The 25,820-nt window shown below is 44.6% G+C and overlaps 1 protein-coding gene across 11 annotated transcripts in view; it reads right to left on the bottom strand.

Annotated features, from left to right (window-relative positions):
* Positions 1 to 25,820, bottom strand: part of BAZ2A (bromodomain adjacent to zinc finger domain 2A) — a 1,342,005-nt gene that overhangs the window by 289,258 nt on the left and 1,026,927 nt on the right. For all 11 annotated transcript variants that reach the window (XM_078689111.1, XM_078689116.1, XM_078689113.1 and 8 more), the window contains 3 exons: positions 24,292 to 24,575; positions 24,002 to 24,134; positions 23,569 to 23,715 (listed from right to left, as the gene is read on the bottom strand). In XM_078689111.1, the coding sequence (XP_078545237.1) occupies positions 23,569 to 23,715; positions 24,002 to 24,134; positions 24,292 to 24,575 (564 nt within the window). The remainder of the gene's footprint in view (positions 1 to 23,568; positions 23,716 to 24,001; positions 24,135 to 24,291; positions 24,576 to 25,820) is intronic.

The following is a 25,820-nucleotide window of genomic DNA, read 5'->3' as shown; positions in this document are numbered from 1 at the left end:
CCAATGTCCCCGGTAAGTTTGCAACACAAGCGGCTCCCGCGAAGCGGGGCCGCAAGAAGTTTTATCCTGATGGGAGGTGGGGCGGGAAGAGGACCAGCTGCGGCAGATCAGGGGCCGCACAGCACGCTGGTCCACGCAGTCCCGCGGGCAGCCTGTCAGTCCGTCTCCTGTCGGCAGAGTTCACAGAATGCTCCGGTAATCAGCTGTGACACCAATGTCCCCGGTAAGTTTGCAGCACGAGTGGCTCCCGCGAAGCGGGGGCCACGAGAAGTTTTATCCTGATGGGAGGTGGGGCGGGAAGAGGACCAGCTGTGGCAGATCAGGGGCCGCACAGCACGCTGGTCCTCGCAGTCCCGCGGGCAGCCTGTCAGTCCGTCTCCTGTCGGCAGAGTTCACAGAATGCTCCGGTAATCAGCTGTGACACCAATGTTCCCGGTAAGTTTGCGAATAAACAAAGTAGAATCCACTCAGAGTGGTGGTGATCCCTAAAGTGATGGGGAACACACAGTGTTGTTTAAATGCCCCTCACACACCAACAGGCCCCTTGGTGTCATGCTTCATCATCGGGGCCTTCGCACCCCTCTGCGGGATGCGGCGTGCTACGACTCGCGACTACGCAGGAGCACTAAGTAGTGAACTATGTGAGGGGGTGTGTTTATTAAAGGAGTGAGTGAGGTGAGGTGAAAGTGAGTGGTTAAAAAATACCTGGCACGTAGGTAAAAAATAATTTGATTAAATCCTCGGCTGGTATTAGTAAAAGAAGTGCAAAGTGGGGTTGTAAAAATACATGTTAGGGTATTACAACCGCCTCAAAGTGTCAACATGTTTCGGAGCGCAGGGGCTCCTTCTTCAGGACAAGGATAAGCACAGATCCTCCCCTTACTCACATGTAAATGTAAAAGTGTATATAAAAAAATTATTACAACAATGTGTAATGTACCTAACAATGTTTATATATAGGTAGGTTCAGTTGCGCCCAATTGGCGTTCGATGAAAACCTGCAAAAAGAAAGCATAATAAACACACTGGTCTATAGTACACAAACTAAGAGAGAAAAGCTGGTTCTCTTAGTGTAAAAGGGTAAGCCCCAAGTGAGGGTCGCAAAACCCTGTAAGGATAAAAATGGACAAACACAGCAACATACAGACATACAATCACAGTGTGGAAATACTCTCTACTCAGGTGGAAAGAGAGAGAAAAACAAACAGGTTTATAAAAGGCTTACTTATAGTTCTCAAAATCAAAACCTCATGAGCCTATGCGTGTTATTGGGGGATCCTTCCTTACTGCTCAGTAAAGTAACCTAAAATACATTAATACGTGGGATTTAGTTTGTTGTACACACAAACTCCCTTAAGCATCAAGGTAGTACTTAATGTCATGGCCCAACTCACGGTTACTGCAAAAGCTAGTTGCCTGCCTTCCCTCAACGCGGCTCCGATGAAGTGAGCGTTGGAAACGCTGGTGTCCTTTTTATACTCTCCTAATTAGCAATTAGTTTGTTGTGGATTGAATGATAGGACCCGGGAAATGCCCAAATACGGGGACTGTTATAATGTAGATCCGGAACTGCGCGCCCGGTTAAGCGTTTGGAGACGCGCATGCGTGCATAGACCTAAGCTTAGTTGCGTGTGCGCATGCGTCGAGGCGAGTAAAGCCGCGCATGCGCGTACCATTAACACTAATGGGAAATGCGGTGTAAACGCGCATCTGTATAATTAAAGTACTGATCAGAAGCGGTATTAATGTACCCAGGATCGGCCAAGCGCTGTTTAGGAATGGATGTCTAAGCAAGGGGAATGCCCGATAGAGTCAAAATATGTACAGCTTTTTTGAACACTGCATCTCATCTCGGTATGTGATGGCCATAGTCAATGGGGTAATCACGGAGGTTCCGTAATGGTTAAACTGCTCCCCAAGATATATCTCTATTAACATTGCCAAATTGACCATACTACTTTTAGGTTCACTCTCTCTCAACCTCCTGGGTCCAGATGTACATATTTTGACTCTATCGGGCATTCCCCTTGCTTAGACATCCATTCCTAAACAGCGCTTGGCCGATCCTGGGTACATTAATACCGCTTCTGATCAGTACTTTAATTATACAGATGCGCGGGTTTACACCGCATTTCCCATTAGTGTTAATGGTACGCGCATGCGCGGCTTTACTCGCCTCGACGCATGCGCACACGCAACTAAGCTTAGGTCTATGCACGCATGCGCGTCTCCAAACGCTTAACCGGGCGCGCAGTTCCGGATCTACATTATAACAGTCCCCGTATTTGGGCATTTCCCGGGTCCTATCATTCAATCCACAACAAACTAATTGCTAATTAGGAGAGTATAAAAAGGACACCAGCATTTCCAACGCTCACTTCATCGGAGCCGCGTTGAGGGAAGGCAGGCAACTAGCTTTTGCAGTAACCGTGAGTTGGGCCATGACATTAAGTACTACCTTGATGCTTAAGGGAGTTTGTGTGTACAACAAACTAAATCCCACGTATTAATGTCTTTTAGGTTACTTTACTGAGCAGTAAGGAAGGATCCCCCAATAACACGCATAGGCTCATGAGGTTTTGATTTTGAGAACTATAAGTAAGCCTTTTATAAACCTGTTTGTTTTTCTCTCTCTTTCCACCTGAGTAGAGAGTATTTCCACACTGTGATTGTATGTCTGTATGTTGCTGTGTTTGTCCATTTTTATCCTTACAGGGTTTTGCGACCCTCACTTGGGGCTTACCCTTTTACACTAAGAGAACCAGCTTTTCTCTCTTAGTTTGTGTACTATAGACCAGTGTGTTTATTATGCTTTCTTTTTGCAGGTTTTCATCGAACGCCAATTGGGCGCAACTGAACCTACCTATATATAAACATTGTTAGGTACATTACACATTGTTGTAATAATTTTTTTATATACACTTTTACATTTACATGTGAGTAAGGGGAGGATCTGTGCTTATCCTTGTCCTGAAGAAGGAGCCCCTGCGCTCCGAAACATGTTGACACTTTGAGGCGGTTGTAATACCCTAACATGTATTTTTACAACCCCACTTTGCACTTCTTTTACTAATACCAGCCGAGGATTTAATAAAATTATTTTTTACCTACGTGCCAGGTATTTTTTAACCACTCACTTTCACCTCACCTCACTCACTCCTTTAATAAACACACCCCCTCACATAGTTCACTACTTAGTGCTCCTGCGTAGTCGCGAGTCGTAGCACGCCGCATCCCGCAGAGGGGTGCGAAGGCCCCGATGATGAAGCATGACACCAAGGGGCCTGTTGGTGTGTGAGGGGCATTTAAACAACACTGTGTGTTCCCCATCACTTTAGGGATCACCACCACTCTGAGTGGATTCTACTTTGTTTATTCGCATGACCAGGGAGACTGAATCCACTGACTCTCTCTCGCCCCCTTCTGTTTGCAACCCGGTAAGTTTGCAGCACGAGCGGCACCCCTATACTTGCATACAGCAAGTGACCCTGACTGACACAGTTACGATAAATTGTTAGGAGAACCATCGCAGACCCCGTGTAAGTTTATACCCTGACGTAGGAGAGAACCGTTTAGTGCGTTTTCACAATTATTACCACTAAGAAATACTTCTTTCCCCCCACTGCAACATCTGTGTGTGTAAGGTAATTCCCAGGATGTCTCAATGTATTCTTTACCCAACCTTTTATATAGGCCTGCTGGTATACGCTTTAAGCAATACTGAAAATGGAAAATTGTAACAGGCAGAGGGATTGTACCGTGTATTATCCATTCAATAGCTGTTTTTTCAGCGACTGTAAATGGCAATCTTTCCAGTTTTTCAATGCTCAGCACCTTATAGTCTGCTCCCCTCTGTGCCAATTTGATTTGTTTATCTGAGAGATTAAATTCAGAAAACAATGACGTTGTGTTGATTAAACACCAAGGCACATAGCCTGAACGAAGGTTTTGTAACGTCCAGCCTAATAGCATTATAGAACGTAATTGCGACTGACCATGTTACAACATGACCAAGTCCTGTTCCATTATGTCCATGGCAGAGGATACTATGCTGTCCAAAGAATATATCCTGGATGACAGAGTCGTTAACCCATTGTCAACTACAGAGAGATTTCTCTAAATTAATAAGATCAATTTCTCGTATTTATTCTGCAGTCTCTGCTTGCATAATCTTCCACGCTTCATTATATAGAGCATAGATACAGGCGTATATAAAACGTTTATGATGCGGTTTAGTAGATCCTTGTAAGAAGCCCCTCAGGTCAGCGCCATCTTTAAGTAAAGATAAGTGTTGATTTACTTCCTTCAGTGTAGACTTGTGTAGCCACTCAAGGCAGAGTTTCCATACACTGTATGTTGTTACTATCCCTGGATGCTGTCTCTGAACATATCTTAGATCTGGCCTAGTGAATGTGAACCCTTGTATCTTATTCCGGAATCTATCTTGACAGGTGTTTGTGTCTGTGGGCCAGATTAACCATTTCTTCCAATCAGGATCTGTTCTGTCGTGAAGCGAAATAGTATATATGTCGACCTCCCCCACTGAAGTGTTACTGCTATCAGGTGTAGGTGTAGGTAATGACGGTTTGTTTAAATCTTTTATCTTGGCTAACCCAAGACAAGATGTCTGTTGGACAGTGTCATTCAAAAACATTATTTGCTCTGGGATTATGCAGGCTCTAAATAAAGCTTCTAATCCCTGCACCTGCCAGTCTTTTGTGCCCCAACTGTTTTTGTCTCAATGGTGTCTTTTCCAAAAGTCAAAACCTAATGTAGACAGCTGAGCATAAAAGGCAGCAGAATAAATGTGCTTTGTATTTGTCAACATACTTTTCATTCCTGTCTTATTAACATTTTTAAAGTAAAATTATTCTGGATTTGAAAAATGATACCCTGAAAAGTATGGAAATTTGCCAAAAAATGTTTTTGAGCTACCCTTTGGTAGCGTAGGACAATGTTCCCATTGGTTATAAGGTAATACATTTCTAGGATTTGCAGATTTATGCAAGAAATGATGACCATAGTGATTACAATCATTATAGTACCTAAAAGGATTTCATATGGAGTGATACCCCCTAAAGAACTTCTTGGCAGATTGTTAAGACTACGTTGGACACTTATTAGATGTTTGACCCACCCATCACCCGAGTCGAATACCCCAGCTGTTATAGATTGCTTTATGTCCCGGTTTTTTCTCTCCACTACCGAAATTCCCTCAGGATGGAATGGACTAGAGTACCACAATGCAACGCCCATATTGGCAGTGGCCTCCTTGTAAGCTCGAGAGCTAAACGCAGGACCCCGGTCAGAATTGAGCATGCCGACTGCGTATGTGCCGATAAAGAATCGCAAATCTTTTATAACAGTTCGAGCGTCAGCCGAGCGCTGAGGCCACATACAAATTAATCTTGTCTTAATATTTGTGGGACCGCATTTGTCCATAAGGACGTCTGCGTGTAGAAAGTCTAATGCTGTCTAACAATGGTGTCTGTACTGGGCTGGCTACACTGTAATCAGGTATCTGGCGGCGTTCTCTGCTGCGATCTCTGTTGCAGTCATGGCAATTAATCACAAATGTGTGAATGTGACCAATCATCCCTGGCCACCAGTACATCTCTTAATTCTAGTATAGATTTAGAGATCCCCTGATGTTTCCTGTTTGGAATCACTCTATCCCCCACTCCAGGAATTCGATCAAAAGGAACGGAGTTTGTGTCAATTATGTATGGATATTTGAGTGGAAATTTATTAGGTAACGCTGCACCACTGCCTTTGCACGAAGCCTTGACAGCTAGCATTATTTCGCCGTCTATTTTAGTTTTTGAATGAGTAATTGCAGCTACGGAAGCCGTTTGCACAGTTGCCTTCGCGGCTTCATCAGCCAATGAATTCCCTGCAACGTGAATGCCATCACGTTGATGACTCAGTGTATGGATCACATGACTTTTTTGTATTTCTTTTTGTAGTTGAACTACTTGTTCCCAAAGCAACTTATGCTTGATTGTGCCACCTTTTGCTTCTTTGAAACCGTTTTGAATCCAGTTCTGCAAGTATTCATTGTAAGATTGAATGCAATAATATGAATTGTACACTATAAGTGTGGGGAATTCGCGATCAGTATTTTCAAGCGCCATCTTGAATGCTTGTAGTTCAGCTCGCTGAGCTGTACAATCTCCTAGAGATTGTGTTTTAGTGACCATTGGTCGGAATTTACCATCGCGCCAGCGACCTTTAACAATCGCGCACGCAGCACTGTAAGCTTGTTTACCCCCAATAGTGGGCTGTGCTGATCCGTCAGTATTAATGATACATTTATACTGCTCTAGAGGCAGAATCTCAGCAGGTAGAGGACATTCTTGTTCATATTGTAGAAATTCTTGTGTTTTCTAATATCGGTCAAAAACGTATTCAACGTCTGTTTCAGCAAGAGAATTAACCCATTGTATCCATCTCGGATGTAAAGCTTTAGCATTCGGAATGCTCGCTTTTGTCACTGCCTCTAAGGCAGGTACAGGTGTAACGACCATAAAGCGCTTACCCTGTGCGAGGGCTCTCTCTTTTGCTACTGCAGTTTGAACCGCTGTCAGAATTTTTTCTGTTGAAGTAAATTTCCTTTCTGCTTGTGTGTACAAGTGTGATTTGTAAGCTATTGGTACTTTTTCCCCTTCATTAAAGGTTAGGAACGTGAATCCACATCTTCCTGGAATGATTCAGATCACTAAGTTCCGTACCACGTGTTTGTAAATGTTTTGTTACTAACATGTCTGTTTAGACTGAACGCAAAATTTCTGTGTGTTTTTGAGTCCAATTAACTGTTTTAAAATCAGGTTTGTTTCGTTCGTAGAGAGGTTTAACCCTTTCTGCGTAATTTAGAATGTATGTTCTTCCGAAATTTAGGAAACCTAAAATTGACTACGTTTTTCAGCGTGTTTTGAGGTTGGAGCAGCGCACACTTTTCTAAAAAATTGGCTGCAGGCTTTTGCCTTCACTTGATAACTCATATCCTAGGAAAAGGACGCTGAGGTGGGCAATTCTTGACTTCTTAAAATTGAATTTGTACCCTTCAGAGGCGAAGCCCAATATTATGGTGTTCACCCTGTTCAAGTGCCTATCCAAGTGCCTATCCAAGTCATCGTCTGTTAGATAGATGTCATTGACATATTATAATGCCTCATCCTCGTAGGTTTGTAGTAACTCTGTTACTCTGGCTGAAAAGAACCCTGGACTATTCTTGAATCCCTGGGGGAGACCACAGAATTTACGCTGTGTCCCCATAATTGAGAAAGAGGTCAAATACCTACTTTCATGTACAATGTTTTGACAGAAGAAACCGTTGGAAATATCTAATTTGGTTTTATATTTTTTACACCCAATGTTATTCATTAGTGCTGCACTTTGTGCATTTTGTACTGCACAAGTTTTGCAACAAGAGTTTAAATGTCTGTAATCCAAAACTAGACGGTATGTATTGTCTGGGAGACAGGAAACAAAGGATTGTTCTTGTACGAGGTGCATATTTCAATCACCCCTTGGTATTCAAGTTGATCTAATATCTCCCTGACCTGTTTTTTAGCTTCTTGCTTAACTGGATACTGCCTTTGTGCAGTTCGTTGATTTTTTAACTGGATTTTATGTTGAGGAGAATCATCATCCCATCCTACATGATTTCTGAATAATGCTGGAGCCTGGGCTACTGCCAATTGCCTGGCATAAGTGTTTTTTTAAATGAATTGGATTATGGTTGGAGAAAGCTGGCATAATGATGTTTTCACCATATGGTCACTCCCTGACAAATTCAGGTGGCCAGTCTTGTTCAGCTAAAAGGATGTCATAACAATGAAAGAGTGCTCTTATTTTTCTAGTTATGTCCCCCTCCATCCGGAGTGTTACTTCATATACCTTATGTGGGACGCTAACCCTGGTGTCTGCAGTTTCAACTTGGATGTACTCATTCAAGTCCACTGTCTCCAGATGATCCTTTAAGTTCTTGCGAGCTATGGTGACTTCTGCTGCGCTGTCCAACATCGTTTGAGCCCATTCCCCGTTATTGAGTTGTGTCCTCAAGATCCTCGGCATGTCTGATTTTTAGACCTGCTACCTTTTTCGTGGTGAATTGAGTGTTCTTATTTTTTGGAACGTGTCGATCGTCTTTGGACTTCACGTGTTCTTGCTTGTGTTCTGATCGTCCTCTTCTTTCGGATTTCTGTGATGAAGTCGGAAAGGTACGAGAGGAACGTGTATCAGTCTCTTGATATCTATCAGGTTTTCTCAAATTATCCCTATTCCGGACGTTATACCTCCTTTCAGAGGGCTCCTTTTGAGGAGACCTACCTCTGGATTGAGAACGCTTCTCTTTAGAAGTTTGTTTAGTTTTCTCCCACTTCTTCATGGGAGGAGTAGGAGTGTTTTTAATAAAGACCTTTTCAGGACTTTCAGTCAGTTGTTGTTTCACTCGTTTACCACCCAAACTGTCTACCTAGTTCTTCAAAGGATTTTTCAATTATTCTGGCTAGTTCCTGAGGTTGCTCAGTTACATCAAATTCTCGTAACTTTTGGCGGATCGCCACGGATGCTGCTTCACCTTTAATATTAGCTAATATTTTTGTTTAGACCTGTTTGAAATCCTTCAATATTTCATACCTAGATTTAAAGCAGGTTCTGCCCCGTATTCATTTTGAATCCGTTTCAGGACGTCTGGTATTACCGCCGTTTACGGAACACCATGTGTTTTGGTGCATATTGCAGCAAAGACTGTACCCCAAGTGTCCCAGTCCTCCAGATGTGGTGCGATCCCCGTTGGTAAACAGATTGTTAGAATTCTGTGTTTCTCATGAGGGGTAGTATCAGGAAATACTGCTTCGATTTGAGTAATTTTTTGAGCTATCCAGAATGGAATTTGTTCCCGTTTTGCGGGTAATTTACCAATGACTGATTGTATAGTCTGTGGTGTAATTTTATTTGTGTTCCCCTGGTAAGGGGTGTGTTGCGGAATCCTAATTGCCTGTTGGGTTGTAAGAGTCATAACACACAAAAGAGCAGATCAAGTCAGGGAAAAGTGTGTGCCTACAACAGTACCAGTGCGGTACTGGTGATGGGTGCGTGAAAAATGGGCTGTCAAAAGTGTAAGGCATTAATGTCGGAAGGCTGAAACAATTCCCATCAGACCACCCATTTGGTGGAGTTTACGTCATGTGGGAACTGTTTATCATGCCATCCCAAAGCCGCCCCAATAATGCCAGTGCGGGAATGGATGTCAAAAGTACTGATCATGATTTACATCTCTGAGTGATGTTAATAAAAAAAGTGCAGTGCTCAAATAATAATGTTAAAATTGACTACCCGGACTTCAGGAAGCGTTTAAACAGAAGTCAAGTGTCAAAGATTAAAAAAACACGCTGGGTAGTAAGGCTACCCACTAGCGCTGTGCAGTATGGTCGACATGTTTCAGCCATAAGGGCATCTAGCCCGGCTTTCTTCAGGACCGGTTGACAAAAATAGCTACTGCAACTGCATATAAAGTGTATAGGTGCAGAGTATAAACATGTACTAACAAAGTTACATATATATCAGGACCTTAAATACTTAGGTGTCCACTGGAGGGAGAGGAATAATTCTTCTTGCTAACAAAAAACAAAAAGACACTATGTCAGACAACGCCAGATTGCACACACACACCAATACACACAATTTGGGACCGTGCAGGCACACATGCATGAATAATTTGCATTCTGCATTTATAGAGAGCATACTAGCTCAATCACACTGAGGCATTTCCTCAAAGTGATACTCACCCAGCTTTATGTGGGTGAAGACCTCACCTCACCCGGCAACCGCTCGGGGGAATGAGGCCCCGCTCTGTAGTGTAAAAAATGAAAAACACAGTAAGCACATAACTTTACTGTGCTTAAGCCAATGGTTTTACACTGAAAACCCAACAGACGTGTGATAGTTGCCCCACTGTCTTAACTGCCAAAGACACCTTCCTAAATTTGCAAAGTGCGCATAGAAACCGCACATCCTGCGATGTTTTACCCTTGTGAAATCACTGTCTTAGCACTGGTGAGTGCTACCAAATGACTTACTTAAGAGTGGTAGTTGCATAGTAATTTGCAGTAAGAAACATCTTAACAGGCATTCTCTATCCATACTCTCATACAATGAATGAGACTTATTTAACACCCGTGGCTTAATTGGTAACCAAGGCATTGAGGTAATCGTATGATATCTTAATCCACTCTCATGCATAGGTAACAGGGACCTTTCGTCAATGTGAGCTGCTCAGTTAAACACAGTGAACAGATGAACTATCAGCCCCTAACACACAGTTATTATAAGAGTGAGGGGCCATACCGGCTCTTTCGTACTCTTGAGTACGAGTACCCTATTAGTACATGTCCCAACTCATGTACCTGACCGTCGGGACCCCGGCTCTGGAACCGAACGGAAGTGGAGGTGGTTGGGAAAACGCCCTTCCTCTTTATGTAGCCTCTATGCGGACGTAACAGGATCCCTCATCCATAGACGGGTTTTGCAAAATCGCGGAAGAGCCGCGAGAGAGGACCGCTGTTTATTCGCGCATGCGTGGAGAGTGCGGAAACACAGCTCTCCCGCGCATGCGCGGTCCTCGCTACTTGTAAAAACCCGGAGACAGTATTGCACCGTCTGTTACTCGCGGGATAAGAAGATTCAAAATGAATATGCTCATTTACACTAAAAGGAAATTGAGCAACAATGAGGAAACGGTCATATACCCAAGAGGGAGGCGCCGCTCCTAAGACGTGAGCCTGAAGTAACCTCTCCATCCAGGTGTCAATGTGCGCATGCGCGGTCCTCGCTACTTGTAAAAACCCGGAGACAGTATTGCACCGTCTGTTACTCGCGGGAGAGCTGTGTTTCCGCACTCTGCACGCATGCGCGAATAAACAGCGGTCCTCTCTCGCGGCTCTTCCGCGATTTTGCAAAACCTGTCTATGGATGAGGGATCCTGTTACGTCCGCATAGAGGCTACATAAAGAGGAAGGGCGTTTTCCCAACCACCTCCACTTCCGTTCGGTTCCAGAGCCGGGGTACCGACGGTCAGGTACATGAGTTGGGACATGTACTAATAGGGTACTCGTACTCAAGAGTACGAAAGAGCCGGTATGGCCCCTCACTCTTATAATAACTGTGTGTTAGGGGCTGATAGTTCATCTGTTCACTGTGTTTAACTGAGCAGCTCACATTGACGAAAGGTCCCTGTTACCTATGCATGAGAGTGGATTAAGATATCATACAATTACCTCAATGCATTGGTTACCAATTAAGCCACGGGTGTTAAATAAGTCTCATTCATTGTATGAGAGTATGGATAGAGAATGCCTGTTAAGATGTTTCTTACTGCAAATTACTATGCAACTACCACTCTTAAGTAAGTCATTTGGTAGCACTCACCAGTGCTAAGACAGTGATTTCACAAGGGTAAAACATCGCAGGATGTGCGGTTTCTATGCGCACTTTGCAAATTTAGGAAGGTGTCTTTGGCAGTTAAGACAGTGGGGCAACTATCACACGTCTGTTGGGTTTTCAGTGTAAAACCATTGGCTTAAGCACAGTAAAGTTATGTGCTTACTGTGTTTTTCATTTTTTACACTACAGAGCGGGGCCTCATTCCCCCGAGCGGTTGCCGGGTGAGGTGAGGTCTTCACCCACATAAAGCTGGGTGAGTATCACTTTGAGGAAATGCCTCAGTGTGATTGAGCTAGTATGCTCTCTATAAATGCAGAATGCAAATTATTCATGCATGTGTGCCTGCACGGTCCCAAATTGTGTGTATTGGTGTGTGTGTGCGCAATCTGGCGTTGTCTGACATAGTGTCTTTTTGTTTTTTGTTAGGAAGAAGAATTATTCCTCTCCCTCCAGTGGACACCTAAGTATTTAAGGTCCTGATATATATGTAACTTTGTTAGTACATGTTTATACTCTGCACCTATACACTTTATATGCAGTTGCAGTAGCTATTTTTGTCAACCGGTCCTGAAGAAAGCCGGGCTAGATGCCCTTATGGCTGAAACATGTCGACCATACTGCACAGCGCTAGTGGGTAGCCTTACTACCCAGCGTGTTTTTTTAATCTTTGACACTTGACTTCTGTTTAAACGCTTCCTGAAGTCCGGGTAGTCAATTTTAACATTATTATTTGAGCACTGCACTTTTTTTATTAACATCACTCAGAGATGTAAATCATGATCAGTACTTTTGACATCCATTCCCGCACTGGCATTATTGGGGCGGCTTTGGGATGGCATGATAAACAGTTCCCACATGACGTAAACTCCACCAAATGGGTGGTCTGATGGGAATTGTTTCAGCCTTCCGACATTAATGCCTTACACTTTTGACAGCCCATTTTTCACGCACCCATCACCAGTACCGCACTGGTACTGTTGTAGGCACACACTTTTCCCTGACTTGATCTGCTCTTTTGTGTGTTATGTATCTTGATTAGGGGAGCGAGCAGACAGGTCTTGAAACATTCCCCTTGACCCTCCACACACCGTTTTGTTTTTAGGGTTGTAAGAGTCCACATGACATATCTGCCAATTGTCTGTGAATTTTAATTAGATCCTTTAGTTGAACTAATAGTTCCTCATCTGTCATCTCTTCAATGGCAGGATGTGGTGTATAGCTGGCTAATACCGGCAATATTGCTCCTGGTCTACCTAATGGACTGAGCCTGGTAATGTGATTTATATGATTTAGGGCGCCTTTAAACCAGAGCACATGCTCTTGGTATGTTAATGGAATTTCAACATCCTCGAAAGGAATGTATTCCGTTGGAGCTTCATCTTCTTTGTAGAAGTGAAACATTTTTGTTACTGGATTTGCTTCAGGGAAGACTATCCATGAATAGAATACCTCTGTCTGATGATATTCATGTGCCTCTATCACAAAATCTACCCTACCACCTCTTGCTGATAGGTCGTTTCTTATAAGTTTTATAGTGATGGCTTTCCTTCGATTTTCTGGAATGCCTATAGCATCCTCGTCGGCTTCATTAAAACCTGTTGCTTCAAGAGCTCGTACAGCGTTTTTGCCTGTAGTTCCACCGGCCTCGGTGCTGTTGCCGTTATTCTATATTGTTTAATGAAAGTTGCAGAGCAAGTTTTCAAGGAAACAAAGATAAGATGAACAATATTTTGGAACGCTGTATCCTTCAATGTTGAAAAACCAAAAACTAATACATAGGATTTTCTTCCTACTCAGCAATAGCGGATATTTTATCCCATTACCCACTCCAGACATCTATTGAGTATTTTACGGGAAAAGGGGTCTCTGAGAAAAGCACGACTGAGTTACTTTAGTATCTAGCGTTAAATTAGTGCCTTACCAAACGTTGGGCGCCATGTAGTGTCGTTTCTTTATTCCTAATAGGCTCTACGCATTGGAATAATATATCCTATAGATTTGACGTAAGACTGAGGTCGACTGGGTCTCTATTGAATATACTAAACTTAATAGTGAGTGCCAGCTAGCTCAGAGGACACTAGAAACTTTCTCGAATTCACAAGAAGGGATTAGTTTCTGACAACCGCATAAACATGACAACTTTGTTTCCCAAGAATAAGAAATATAGCTCTAAGAGTCATAGAAACAATAGATAAGTATTTCAATCAGTCAATCATGCATGCTTCGTTTCAACAGAGAAATAGAGAGATGGGTGTTTTCAATAAAAAGGTTTATTGAACAGTCTTCTTTCTCATACAAGAGAAGTGAACTGCTACAATCGTTATGCAGACTGCAAAGTATAATGCGTACAGCGAGAATAGTATTATAAAATAATACTGTAAGAGCATTGTATGGTTTCTAAGCCATATAAAAATACATACATAAATATACAGGCTAAAATACTCAACTGGTGCTTCTAAAATACGCCAACCCCAATGTACCTAATCTAAGTCTAGTACGCGGGAAGAAGTAATTATTGTGTAGCATAGGTTTAGTTGTTTTTGCCGAGAATCTACCAAAGGTTTCTCTAGGTTCTAACCAGCTACATACCTGAGTTAGAATGAAGGAGGTCTGGTATATCAGTCTCAGGACTCTATTTCCCAACACCCCGCAAGGGGAGCTTGGAAACAATGGAGCTGGATTCTCGGCAGGAGAAGGGCAGCCTCTTAATCAGTTTGTCAGCTGGAGAGTCGGCTTCCTTCGGCACTTGCTGTAGCGAGCTGCGTCGGGCAAGTAGATAGTCGAACTGCTCCGAACCACCGTGTCTTGCTAGAGCAAGTGAAGGTATATTTATACCTTGAAGGTGTTTAGGAATGCCATAGTTTGACGTAAAGTCGGGCATATGAACGTCAGGAAAGAACCTCTAGGGAATAGTTGTTCTTTGCAAAGTACATGAGTTCTTGGACAAATCAATATTCAAGCAAGGGGATTTCCCTAACTGCTTAAGCCGATTTTCCAAGAAATCGTTGTGACGTTTGGTACAGGTGGAAGTAGCCATGCCTGTATTTGGGTAGCATGGGCTATGCCTAAATAAGGGATTGATTTCTTTGCCTATATAAGGGCAATGTGAATTCTACCTATATAAGGACATGAATCGGGAGCTTAAAACGCCACACAACCGGTCCAGGCGCGGACGGGCGCAGACGGGCTTGCCTTTGGCGCGCCCCCAGGGTGCGACCGTGCAGCGGCCGCCATAAGAAGGGCAGGTGGGAGGGAGGAGCAGCTGGGAGGGGGGAAGGATGAATTGGCGAGCGGGGCCGCAGGGGAAGCAGCGGCAGGGAGAGTGGCAGAAGCACGCGGGAAGGACGGTCACAAAATACAGGCACAGAATACAATGGAAGACGGTCACAAGCAGGAGGGGCACAATGCATGTACAATATAGAGCAAGTCTAGAGCAGGAAAGCCAACCTACGGCCTACCACTGGCCATCAGGGATGAGGCGCAGGTGGTAGCCTGCGGGTGGAGGAAGGCCTCGATTTCCCTCAGCAGTGGCTGGGAAGATACACTGGCATAGTCAGGTGGGGCTACGCGGCTTGGGGGGCGACCTGCCAGCAGACAGGGTCAAGGGTCGCTCTTACTGCCGGCCACCATAAGAAGGGGAGGTGGGAGGGAGGAGCAGCTGGGTGGGGGTGGGGTGGGGGGGGGGACGAATAGGTGAGCGGGGGGAGCGGGCCGCAGGGGAAGTGCCAGAGGATGGCAAGCGGGGAGAAACGGTCACAGAAGCGGAAAATACACTACAATAAGGACGGCCACAGAAGCAAATGGGGCACAATACAAGATAAAGTACAGATGCAAGACGGGAATGACGAGAGGGCAAGCAGGGCTGCAGGGGGAAGTAGCGGCGGGGAGAGCGGCAGTAGCACACGGGATGGACGATCACAAAATACAGGCACAGAATACAATGGAAGACGGTATAATCACAGGGGATTTTAATACCAACCTCTTCCAGGACAATACGGAAGATCTTGAAGGGCTAACCCCATTGCATCTGCAGAAGTTGAGGCGCAATCCAAACCGCCAAACCAAGCCTACTGCAGTTTGGGGGAACTCTGTGTGTTGCAACTACACAGTGCAGGATTTTTGGTAATAAATGGAAGGTCCACTAATGATACACCACCAAACTGGTCTTGGACGAATGGCCGCAAGTATTCCTACTTAGATCACACTATTTGCAACTTGGCTCTGCTGAAGCATCTGGGCAACTTCAGTATTCAACCGCGAACTGAAAGCGACCATCGTCCCCAGTTCTTAACCCTTAAAACAAAGCCAGAGTTCCATAAATCTGCTCCAATTACATTTACAGGAATGCACTGTGACAATCTGAAACGCCTAAGATGGAGTGACGAAATAATACCCCTTGTCGCGGAGGCAAGCTTGGCCCTTATTTCAGCCGGCTCCGATCTGGGGCTTCTTCCAGCTGTTATTTCCAACCAAACAGTTCTCTCGGACAGATTCCGTTACCCGCCAGAGCGCAATTTCACGAGAGACATGGGCACTGAAGACACTTAGAAATAGCGCCTTGCGGTCTGTGATGAAATCCCCAGGAGATAACGAGCTTCTTAAGGTATATAAACTCGTTCAAAAATCGTTTAGGCAGGCAGTACAAAAAAGAAAAGCAACTCCAACAAGATGAATTCTGGTGAAAACTAATATGGGAGCGCAAAAACCACAATGCAAGGAAATTCTGGGCCTTAATTACCCGGCAAAACTCCGGTAAGTCCAGCTCCGGGTCAGCAAATATTCAAGAAGCCAGCTGGTCCGCTTTTTGGTGGATCACTTTAAGTCCCCAGAAGGAACTGTGCCAATAGACGCATGTACGCCAAGGTTGGCGTCGACAAGTCCGAGCAAGAGTGGGAGCAGGTCCACTGGTAGCTTGGACTCCAGCACCGACGATCTTCAGACAACTCAAGAAAGGGTCACCAAAGTCCTGTTGAAAGCAAGAGCGGACAGAGCACCGGGTCCCAATGGACTACCTCAGAACTTATTTAAATCTAATTTACCCCTCTGGTCCAGTCATCTAACCAACCTTTTTAATTACTCCCTTAGAACCTCGATTATACCGGATTCGTGGCGTGGAGCAATAATCCACCCAATCTACAAATCAGGTCTCCATGCATCACCAAACAACTACAGACTGATAGCTCTCTTGGATATTATGGCCAAACACTATGCGAGCATTCTTCTGAACGAGCTGAGAGCGTGGGCGGAGGAGAAGAATCTGATACCAATGAACCAAACAGGCTTCACTGCCGAATCCGGAACCATGACTAACTTATTGACATTAGCCATCATTGTTGATAAAGTTTGCTTAACATCTAGGGCTGTTTTTTGCTGCTTTGTTGATTTTAAAGCCACTTTTGACAGGGTCCCCAGGGCAGCCCAATGGGAAAAGCGAAAGAGATGGGGAATCCCTCGAAAACTTCTGGAGGCAATAATTCAGTTACATTCAGGTACATGGGTTCAGGTGAAGTTGGGGTCCGGCACACATCTCTCTCGGAAAATCATGACAACTAGGGGTGTCAAACAGGGCTGTGTGCTGGCCCCACTTCTTTTTAATCTGTTTATTGCTGACTTGACGACAACTTTAGATGAAACTAATAGTCACTCTCCAAAGATGGGTGGGGTGTCCCATAAGTAACCTGCTTTACGCTGATGACCTAGTGCTTCTCAGTCTAACACGCGTTGGTTTACAAAGGCTCCTGGTAAAACTTTACAATTACACCGCTGCAAACCAGTTAGAGGTTAACCTAAAGAAAACTCAAGTGGTTACCTTTGGAAAAAAAAGAAAAGACGGGGGAGGATGGTCATATAACAACATGACCATTGCAGTAGGAAGTGCATACAAATACCTAGGGGTCAATCTCGACTCAAGGGGCAATTTTGTGAAACAGCGTAAGGAGATATCTGCCAAAGCTGTGACCCTACAGGTGACCCTCTCCAAGCTCTCACTAGAGGTCATGAGAGCAAAAATTGGTCCGAGACAGTCATATGGTAATGAGATTTTCAGGGGTAAACTGAACATGAATTTAAACCAACATGTGACTTAAATTTATTAAAAACCCTTCGTTTGCCCAAAAATGCCTCTGCTGCCCAGATTAGGCTAGAATTTGGTCTATTAAACTATGAAGCCTCTAGCATTGGCACATTTCTAAATCTCTGCCACAAATTCAGACAAGCAGACACAGGCTCATTGGAGTCACTAGTTTGGCAAGGCATCTTTGTGAAAAACCCAGGGGGCACATATGGTCGCCTCTTTAAGGAGTCTATTCAAGAACTCTCTGCAGGTGACCTATGGGATCTCAACCCCAGTATGACAATATTTAAATCCACCATTAAGAAAAGCGTCCGAATAAGTTCCTTCATCATGGATAAAAATCACCTTGCCAAACGTAGACACGCCTGGGCCATTTTGAACTCGTACGGGCGTTTAGCTCCTCCAACCTATCTGTCCTGCACCTACTCCTTGCACCTAAAACTCAGTTTTATGGCCATCAGACTTGGTGACTGGCAATTTTTAAAAGATCTGCAGGCAGGCGTCGCACTTCAGATGAAATATGGTGCAGAGGGTGCGGCAGGACGGCTGAAACTCTGGAGCACGTGGTTTGTCTTTGCCCAGCACTCATGGCACAGCGCAGACGTAAATTGAAAGTGGAGTGGAATAGGTTGGGAATCCGGTCCTGCAGACAGGCAATCATTGCGGCCTTATGCCCAGAAAACACAGCTTTAAATATCGGCCTTATACTGCTTATACGCCTTGCATACCGCAACTTTTTGCATGCTCCCCTCGTGTTGGGAGCAGCCTAAACCAAGTTGTATCATCTGTAACTTGATAAAAAAAGTTTTTTATCTACCTTTGCACTATCATGACTTGCTGCTATTGATCTGCTGTTGCTATTTTATCTGATCTCTTTTTTAACATTTGTAATTATTTATTAACGGTGGGTTGGCCTATAAGTTCAACACGGTAAATCACTGTATAACAACCTCCGTATCTTTTTTCTTCTTTTTTAAAAGTCATTTTTAAACGTCACTCGGATTGTTCAATAGGGAACTGCACAATGCAATGTGGGAACTTTTTATCCACTTAAAGTTGATCATTGATGTTAGTTTTGCTCTTACAATGTGTATTGCGGTTGGCTCTTCTTTTAAGGATGTTATTTTATATCCAAATAAAGATTATTATTATTATTAAAAAAAAATGGAAGACGGTCACAAGCAGAAGGGGCACAATGCAAGTACAATACAGAGCAAGTCTAGAGTAGGGGGGCGGGCCTCAGGGGAAGCAGCGGCGGGGAGAGTGGCAGTAGCACGCGAGGACGGTCACAAAATACAGGCACTGAATGCAATAGAAGACGGTCACAAGCAGAAGGTGCACAATGCAAGTACAATACAGAGCACGTCTAGAGCAGGGGGGCGGGGCAGCAGGGGGGCGGGGCAGCAGGGGGAGCAGCGGCGCGGAGAGTGGCAGTAGCACACGGGAAGGACGGTCACCAAATACAGGCACAGAATACAATGGAAGACGTCACAAGCAGGAGGGGCACAATGCAAGTATAATATAGAGCAAGTCTAGAGCAGGAAAGCAAACCTACGGCCTACCACTGGCCACCAGGGTTGAGGCGCAGGTGGTAGCCTGCAGGTGGAGGCGGGCCTCGATTTCCCTCAGCAGCAGCGGCGATACACGGGCAGGGACACAGGAGCAATCGGGTAGGGCTGCGCGGCGTGGGGGGGCGACCTTCCTGCAGACAGAGTCAAGGGTATGAAGCACACAGATTCCTCATAGTGCATTAAGATGGAGTGCAGAGATACCCTCTAACACAAATTATGACCAAAATCGCACCCGTGGCCGGAAGGAAAGCCCCCACAAAGGTCACCGGATGGAAGAGCCCAGCTCACCCCGGCTCCTGGAAGTGATTTCCTTCAGGATTATTCAGTCTATTTCAACAAACATAGCAGGAGGTGCAGACACTCCCCTACCTGAGCAGACATTTCCAGGCGCTCTGCTTCTCCTGGGGCTGAGGTGGGGCTGGTGCAGATTTGAGGCCTGGGGGGGAGAGGGGTCTGCGAAGGTCTGAAAATGAAGGGAACTGCACAGACAGAGGGTTCTTCCTCCTGTGTAGAAGGCTGGTCCAACATGCGTTAGGTAACTGGAGCAGGGACTGGAGTTGGAATAGTAAACTATGCTATGCCAAAATCCGAGCACCCCCTTAAGGCAAGTCATTGTAATGACTTGCATTGTAAATGGAATACGTGGTTCAGACGCATCCTTTGTTCAGCCTGCGTTAAGGAATGCGTGAGAAAAGAAAGTGTGGTTGTGTCATACGACCACCTCCTTGTGTGCATCAGGCTACTTTCCCATTCAATATCTTCTAATTCCCATTTTTTCCTTAGGCCACCCAGACAGTCCGATGGGTTGGTTATAGCTGTTTATTAAATGGACGATATGACTTCCTTTGTTTAAGTCGCTCTCTTAGGACCAATCTTTCCATGAGTATGCTTTTGGGGAGGGCTTTCTAGTCTACAGCCAGCAAGGCAAGGGCAAGTCAGAGCTGTTCTTACCAATATTCCTGTGTTCTTGACAGTTACCTACCTTCAGAAATAATCTTTCTGGTAGAGACTATTGACCCGCAGATTCCTAACCTTTTGAATATTCTACAAGAATTACGTTGGATTCGGAAACTTTTCAGCAGCACCTCTGCATGCTGGTAGGTGAGGCAGCACAGATCCACATTGACACTGTTCCACTCCAGAATGATGTGCGGGCCTTTATAGACACCACTCCCATGCAGTGACGTCAGTTGCTTTACAGACTGTCCAAACCCCCAGATGCAAAGTCCCAAAAGTAAATTGGTATGACCAATGTGCTGAATTTTAGACTTGGGATCTTTTTAATGAACGGAGGCCACTCGTAGAATGGGGAGGATTGATGAGGAATCTGCAGCTACAGTCTCTACCAAAAAAAGCATGAGCAAAGGTAAGTAACTTGTTCTTTTGATAGAAACTTCTGCCGCAGATTCCTCACTTTTTGCATATGGTGTGATGTCCACGTTACTGCCTTGAAGAATTCCAGGATAGGAACTCCAGGAGCTAACACAGTGGTGGCACTTTGGCCCTGGTGGAATGAGCTATAGTTTTTCAAGGGGCTGCTTGGCTAATTCGTGGCAGATCTTAATTCAGAGCACGATCCAGAGGGAGATGGTAATGTTCTCCAAAGTCTTACATTTTTTCACTACGGCAAACCCTACAAAGAGATGATCATCTACTCTGTAGTTTTTGGTATGATTCATGTAGAAGCTCAATGCTCTATTGAGATCCAAGTGGTGCAGTCTCTTACTCCTTACAGGAGTGCGGCTTACCAAAGAACGCTGGCAAACTGATGTTTTGCCTGACATGGAAAGCATCACAAATTAAGGCACGAACAATGCCCTTGTCGACCAAAAAAAACAGTTTGTCTGGGAAAATGTGGTGTATGGCGGATGAACACAGAGCTTGAAGGTCACTCACATGCATGGAATCATTAAGAGGTCACCAGGGGTCACTGCTGCGACTCCTGGCATGTGCCTTGTGACCCCTGGCACTGCCTTTGAGACCCCTAGCGTCAGCAGTGACAACATCAGTGGCAGAAGCAGCTCGTCCTTTTGGATGCCATGCTGACTGATCATAATATTTGCTTAATTAAAACCACACTTTAGGATCCTTTGGAAGTATCCAAACTATTGTTCATCAGACTGCAGAAGAGCATGGAGACTGTTTTGCCAGCTGGCACAGGGCTCAGACAAAGCAGCCCAGAAGGTATTCGCAATACAAAAGGCGAGGCTGCCAGAAGCCACAGGGCCCAGTCTCAGACACTCAGTGCAAAGGGGGCATAGGAAAGGCAGTAGAGTTCAGATTAAGAAAAGAAGCCTGGACCAATATGCTCTGCGGAGAAGATGTTACAAGAATCTGGGGTCAAAAATTGTGCAGGTCAGCATTTTCTCAGTGGACAGCTAGGACTAATAATGTTTTTTTACAAGCACCAGTTCATGCCCCATGAGTACGTCAATAAATGGCAGACCAGGCTCTGAAACTGCAAGGGAAGTCTGCGAGTTTCCTATCAAAAGGTTAATTCCAAACCCACTGCTGCTCTTCAGACAATCAAAATGAACAAATAGGCTTTCTCTTAACCGGACACACAGGACTCTATCCTGGATATGTGTCCAGATCACTTCCATTTGGTAAGCTTCTGTTGTAATAAGAGGAGAGGAGGTTATCTGCCCCCAATTCATCATCCTTTCTACAGCCATAATCTTAAATGGGAACAAGCAGATCACTGGAGTTGGACACGTAGAGCTCCTTGATACAAGCTCATCTCTGGGCTCAGGGGTGGTGTATTGTCAAAGGGTTTCCTCCATATGGACTGAAACTTTTCGTTTGCCATCAGGATAATGTCTGACGACTTTGAGGGTTTCTGAAGCACCAACAAAATTGGTGCCAATGTCAACCATCACAAGCAGCCCCAGGGGGTCGACACCCTGGATGAGACAGGCTTTTCTCAGAAACAGTGCTAAGGCCTATGGAGGTATAACAGTCAGAGCCAACAGAATAGCCATACCTGCAGGAATTGGCACACACTTTACGTGTGCACAAGAAGATAATGGAGCAATCCTGAAGATCCACAGCACAGCTTGTCAGAAGCACTCTATTTGTGCGGTCAGCGAATGGATTCACAAATTCTGGCTTAATATTAGTTTCTGCGAGGCAGAAGAGGATGTCATAGACTCAAAGTATTCACTAACCTTTGGGTTATTTGCTATTGTGGAAAAGCAGTGAATTCTCCAATGTCTCTCTCTTTCTAGAGTCAGCCACTAGGTGTTTTCTATTTGCTGAACAGAAGATCACAAATTCAGCAGAATCTTTAGAATTTACCAATAAACACAAGCAATATGAACAGGAGGGATTTGCTCCTTGAACAGGGTCAGAACAGCAATCAACGTACACAACTTCCTGCATACGGCAAGTCTCAGTATGCCTGCAAGAAACAGACCCAATTCTGTCCCACAAAAATATATCTCTGGAAATGTCTTGTATCGTATACCAGTATCCACTGTAAGTCTCAAGCAGCAGAAGGAGACCAAAATTCACACTTATTAGAACTGGTGTGATCTCCATGTTGAGACTCTGTTTAACTGATTCACACACCTGGAAGTTAATTAGCAAGCACCAGTAGTGAAAGTATTAAAACGGCAGGGCGTACAGTTGACCAGCCGCCTGCGGACGGACCATTCCAGATTGTCTGAGGCTTAAGTATGACAGTATGGTGTTTTCAATGGAAAGGGAAACACTTTTACACATCCCTGAAGGTTCTTGCCTCACAAATGTGTATCTTGGTCTCTGAATGGCCTCAGGTGCATCCACAGATGTCACAGACTGATATGTCATGTTCTGATCCAAGACACTATATTACCTTATTGTGTGAACCAGATAAGGACATCATCTTATCTCATCTGAGACAGGGTTTGAACTCAGAATTTTTAGAAGGAGACAGCAATCGTCAAAAGATGGCCGATTTTGTGGATCAAGCACCAAGAAGAGCTCTGGAATCACCCCAATAATGTCGAAAAAAACCAAGAACTAATGGAGTGCGCCAGAAAGTGTCATATACTCTGATATCACACCAGGGGTGGGCGACGACGTGGCTGAGGCTATGCAGCACCACCTGGCACCACTGGAGTGCTAGAGCTGGGTAAACTTTACGGATCCAGTCTAGTGCAAGAGAATCTGTGGGGCAAAAGTTACCATCAAAAAAGCACAGCGTACGAAATGTAGAAAAACTGCACAATTAAAAACAAATGTTTGGTAGGTCTAAAAATTAAATCTGTCTGGAAGCTTGCTGAGCACTCTAGTTAAGCTTCAGCAAAATGTATAAAGGAAAGGACAATTAGAGATCCACATCCTTACAGAAACCAGGCTGAAAACAATGACAAGGCTCTATAAGGAATTTAGGCTGCAATAATCAGACATGTTGTGTCATACAAATGAGTGAAAGAGTATCATGATATTTTTTCAAATACGAGATAAAAGAAAGCATTCCTTGACCAGGTTACCCACCCTAGAGATGCAGATGGGACAGAACCAATCTTCAGTGGGCACCTCACTGATCTTCGGCCGGTGGCAATAGGTGTGACAGCCACGATCACAACTTTCGCAGAGCAGCAGTAGTTCATCATTGTCCCCCTTCCGGCACACAAGGCAGGTCTAAAACAGGGAAGAGGTACCTAAATCACTTAGAGACTGACTTCTTGCTGCCTCTGTGGCAGTCAAACACTTATCCTTCATTTGCACATCTGTTCTGAGAAGAAGGGGCATAAGGGTTGTTGCTCACTTCATGGGAGTTGGTGCAATGACTGTAGACAATGGGAGTTCTTTAATGGATTTGGGAACATTAAAAGCACTAAAACAAAAATAAAAAGCATCAGGGAACCTAAAGCATGGAAATAGTCTTGAGGCCATGGATATTTTGGGGGCAACAGTTTAAACTTACCACTCTATTAACTGATTTTTCCCACGCAATGGACTTGTCTAGCTGATATACACAGAGACTCAGCTGAGCAGCACTGCGGCATCTTTCTACAGTCTGTCGCCAAGTCCGTAACCGGGGAGTGATTGCATATTCTCTGGAAGGTGAGACATACAAAACAACACTATCAATATTTGCATAAACCAGGTACACAGCAGGGTGGTAGAGGTGCAGGGACCACTAAATGTTCAGTTAAAAATAGGAGCAACATGGTGTGTGCATCCGTGACTAATTGCAGATCTGTCAGTACTTACAGTTCTGTTTGGCTGACTTCCCCATCCTCAGAGTGAGTGACCACCAACTGCTCAGTGACCACCTCGCTTAGCACCCACAGCGGTTCCTTCAAGTAGCGCCGCTCAATGTTGAGTTCCAGATCTGCCAGCCTCTGCACTGCCCGGTCAAGCGGGTGAGTGTTCACCCGCCAAAGCTCCATCCCTTCCTTCTTTAGCTTGATGGTAATGTCCTCCAGTGGATCCACTTTGTGCTCATAGTACCCCAGGTCCTCCCTGGTGGAGTCTAGGGGAGGAAGCAACCAGCCCTGCCAACAGAAACAAAGGTAAGCCAGTGAAGAAATAGTCACTGAATGGATCTTTGTAAGGTGCTGGGCAACAGATAAATATATTACTTACTTTCGGTAACTATCTCTCAGTTTAACACTACCTGTAGATTCTCACCTCCTGAATCTCCTCCAGGTGTCAGACTGGAGCTTGAACCTTGAAATATCTCCTGTGAGCCGATCGTAGCTACCTTGGCTCTGAATTGGCTTTGTGATATTCCAGAGCCTTATAAATTGCCACCTCAGAACAATGATGTCAGATCCCTGTTTTTTTCAGTGCCCTTAGAAGTGGAGAGGAGCATGAAGAGAATGACGGACAAGGTAGTGAATCCAAATTCACTTAGAACCTTATTAACAGGGGCTGAGCGGAAGAGAAAGGCATAAGGGACAAACTAAACACATCAGTGTACCATAAACTCTAAGGTCACTCCAGCACGATCAACATCACTTAAGCATCGTCAAACAAAACCCTAGATTGAAGTAAAGAGAGATCGTGGCCTCCAGGTGGTCTGCAACTAGCTCTGGCAATCCCACCTTGAGAAGCCAGTCGTTGAGTATGGGAACACAAAAATTCCTACTGATGTCAACCTAAACTGCAAGCCCACACATTTTTTGTGGGTGTAGTCAACAACAAAATGTTGGTACTCCCTATGCAACTGCAGGAATGACAAATAAAAATCAAGGGAAACCATCCAGTGTTCCAGCTCCAGAGTCAAGAGAAGATGTGCAATATCTCTGTGTAGCAAGGCATTCAAAATGCAAAGATTCAAAATGAGACATAATCCAGACTTTCTTACGAAACATAAACAGTGGAAGTTTGCCTGATTTCGCTACCTTGAACCAACTCAATGTCTCAGAGTGAGAACCTTCTGCTGCCAGATGCAGGCATGGTTGGCTGAAGTGACCAAGGCAACACCAGGATGGGAGGAGGCTAGTCTGAGAATGGAAGGGCATAGCTTTTCTCTTTAATCTAAAAGACCCAACAGTCAGATCTGATTGATAGTCAGTGTGCTGCGTAAAAGGATATCCTCCCCTTAAGACCCTGCAAATGTTCCCTTAAGGATGAATTAAAGCAGTTTTGCTAAGGAGTTAGAGGAGAAGGAAATCAGCTGCTGCTACCCACAACAATCTCTTGAGCTGCCATGTCACCTACAGCTGCCAAAGAGATCGTGCAGTTGCTGAACAATTTACTATTTCTAGTGGTGTTGAGAGGGAAGACCTTGGGAA

This window comes from Lissotriton helveticus, chromosome 1_1 (genome assembly GCF_964261635.1).
Source record: "Lissotriton helveticus chromosome 1_1, aLisHel1.1, whole genome shotgun sequence".
Classification (NCBI taxonomy): Eukaryota; Metazoa; Chordata; class Amphibia; order Caudata; family Salamandridae; genus Lissotriton; species Lissotriton helveticus.
This window is presented reverse-complemented; position numbering and strand designations above follow the sequence as displayed.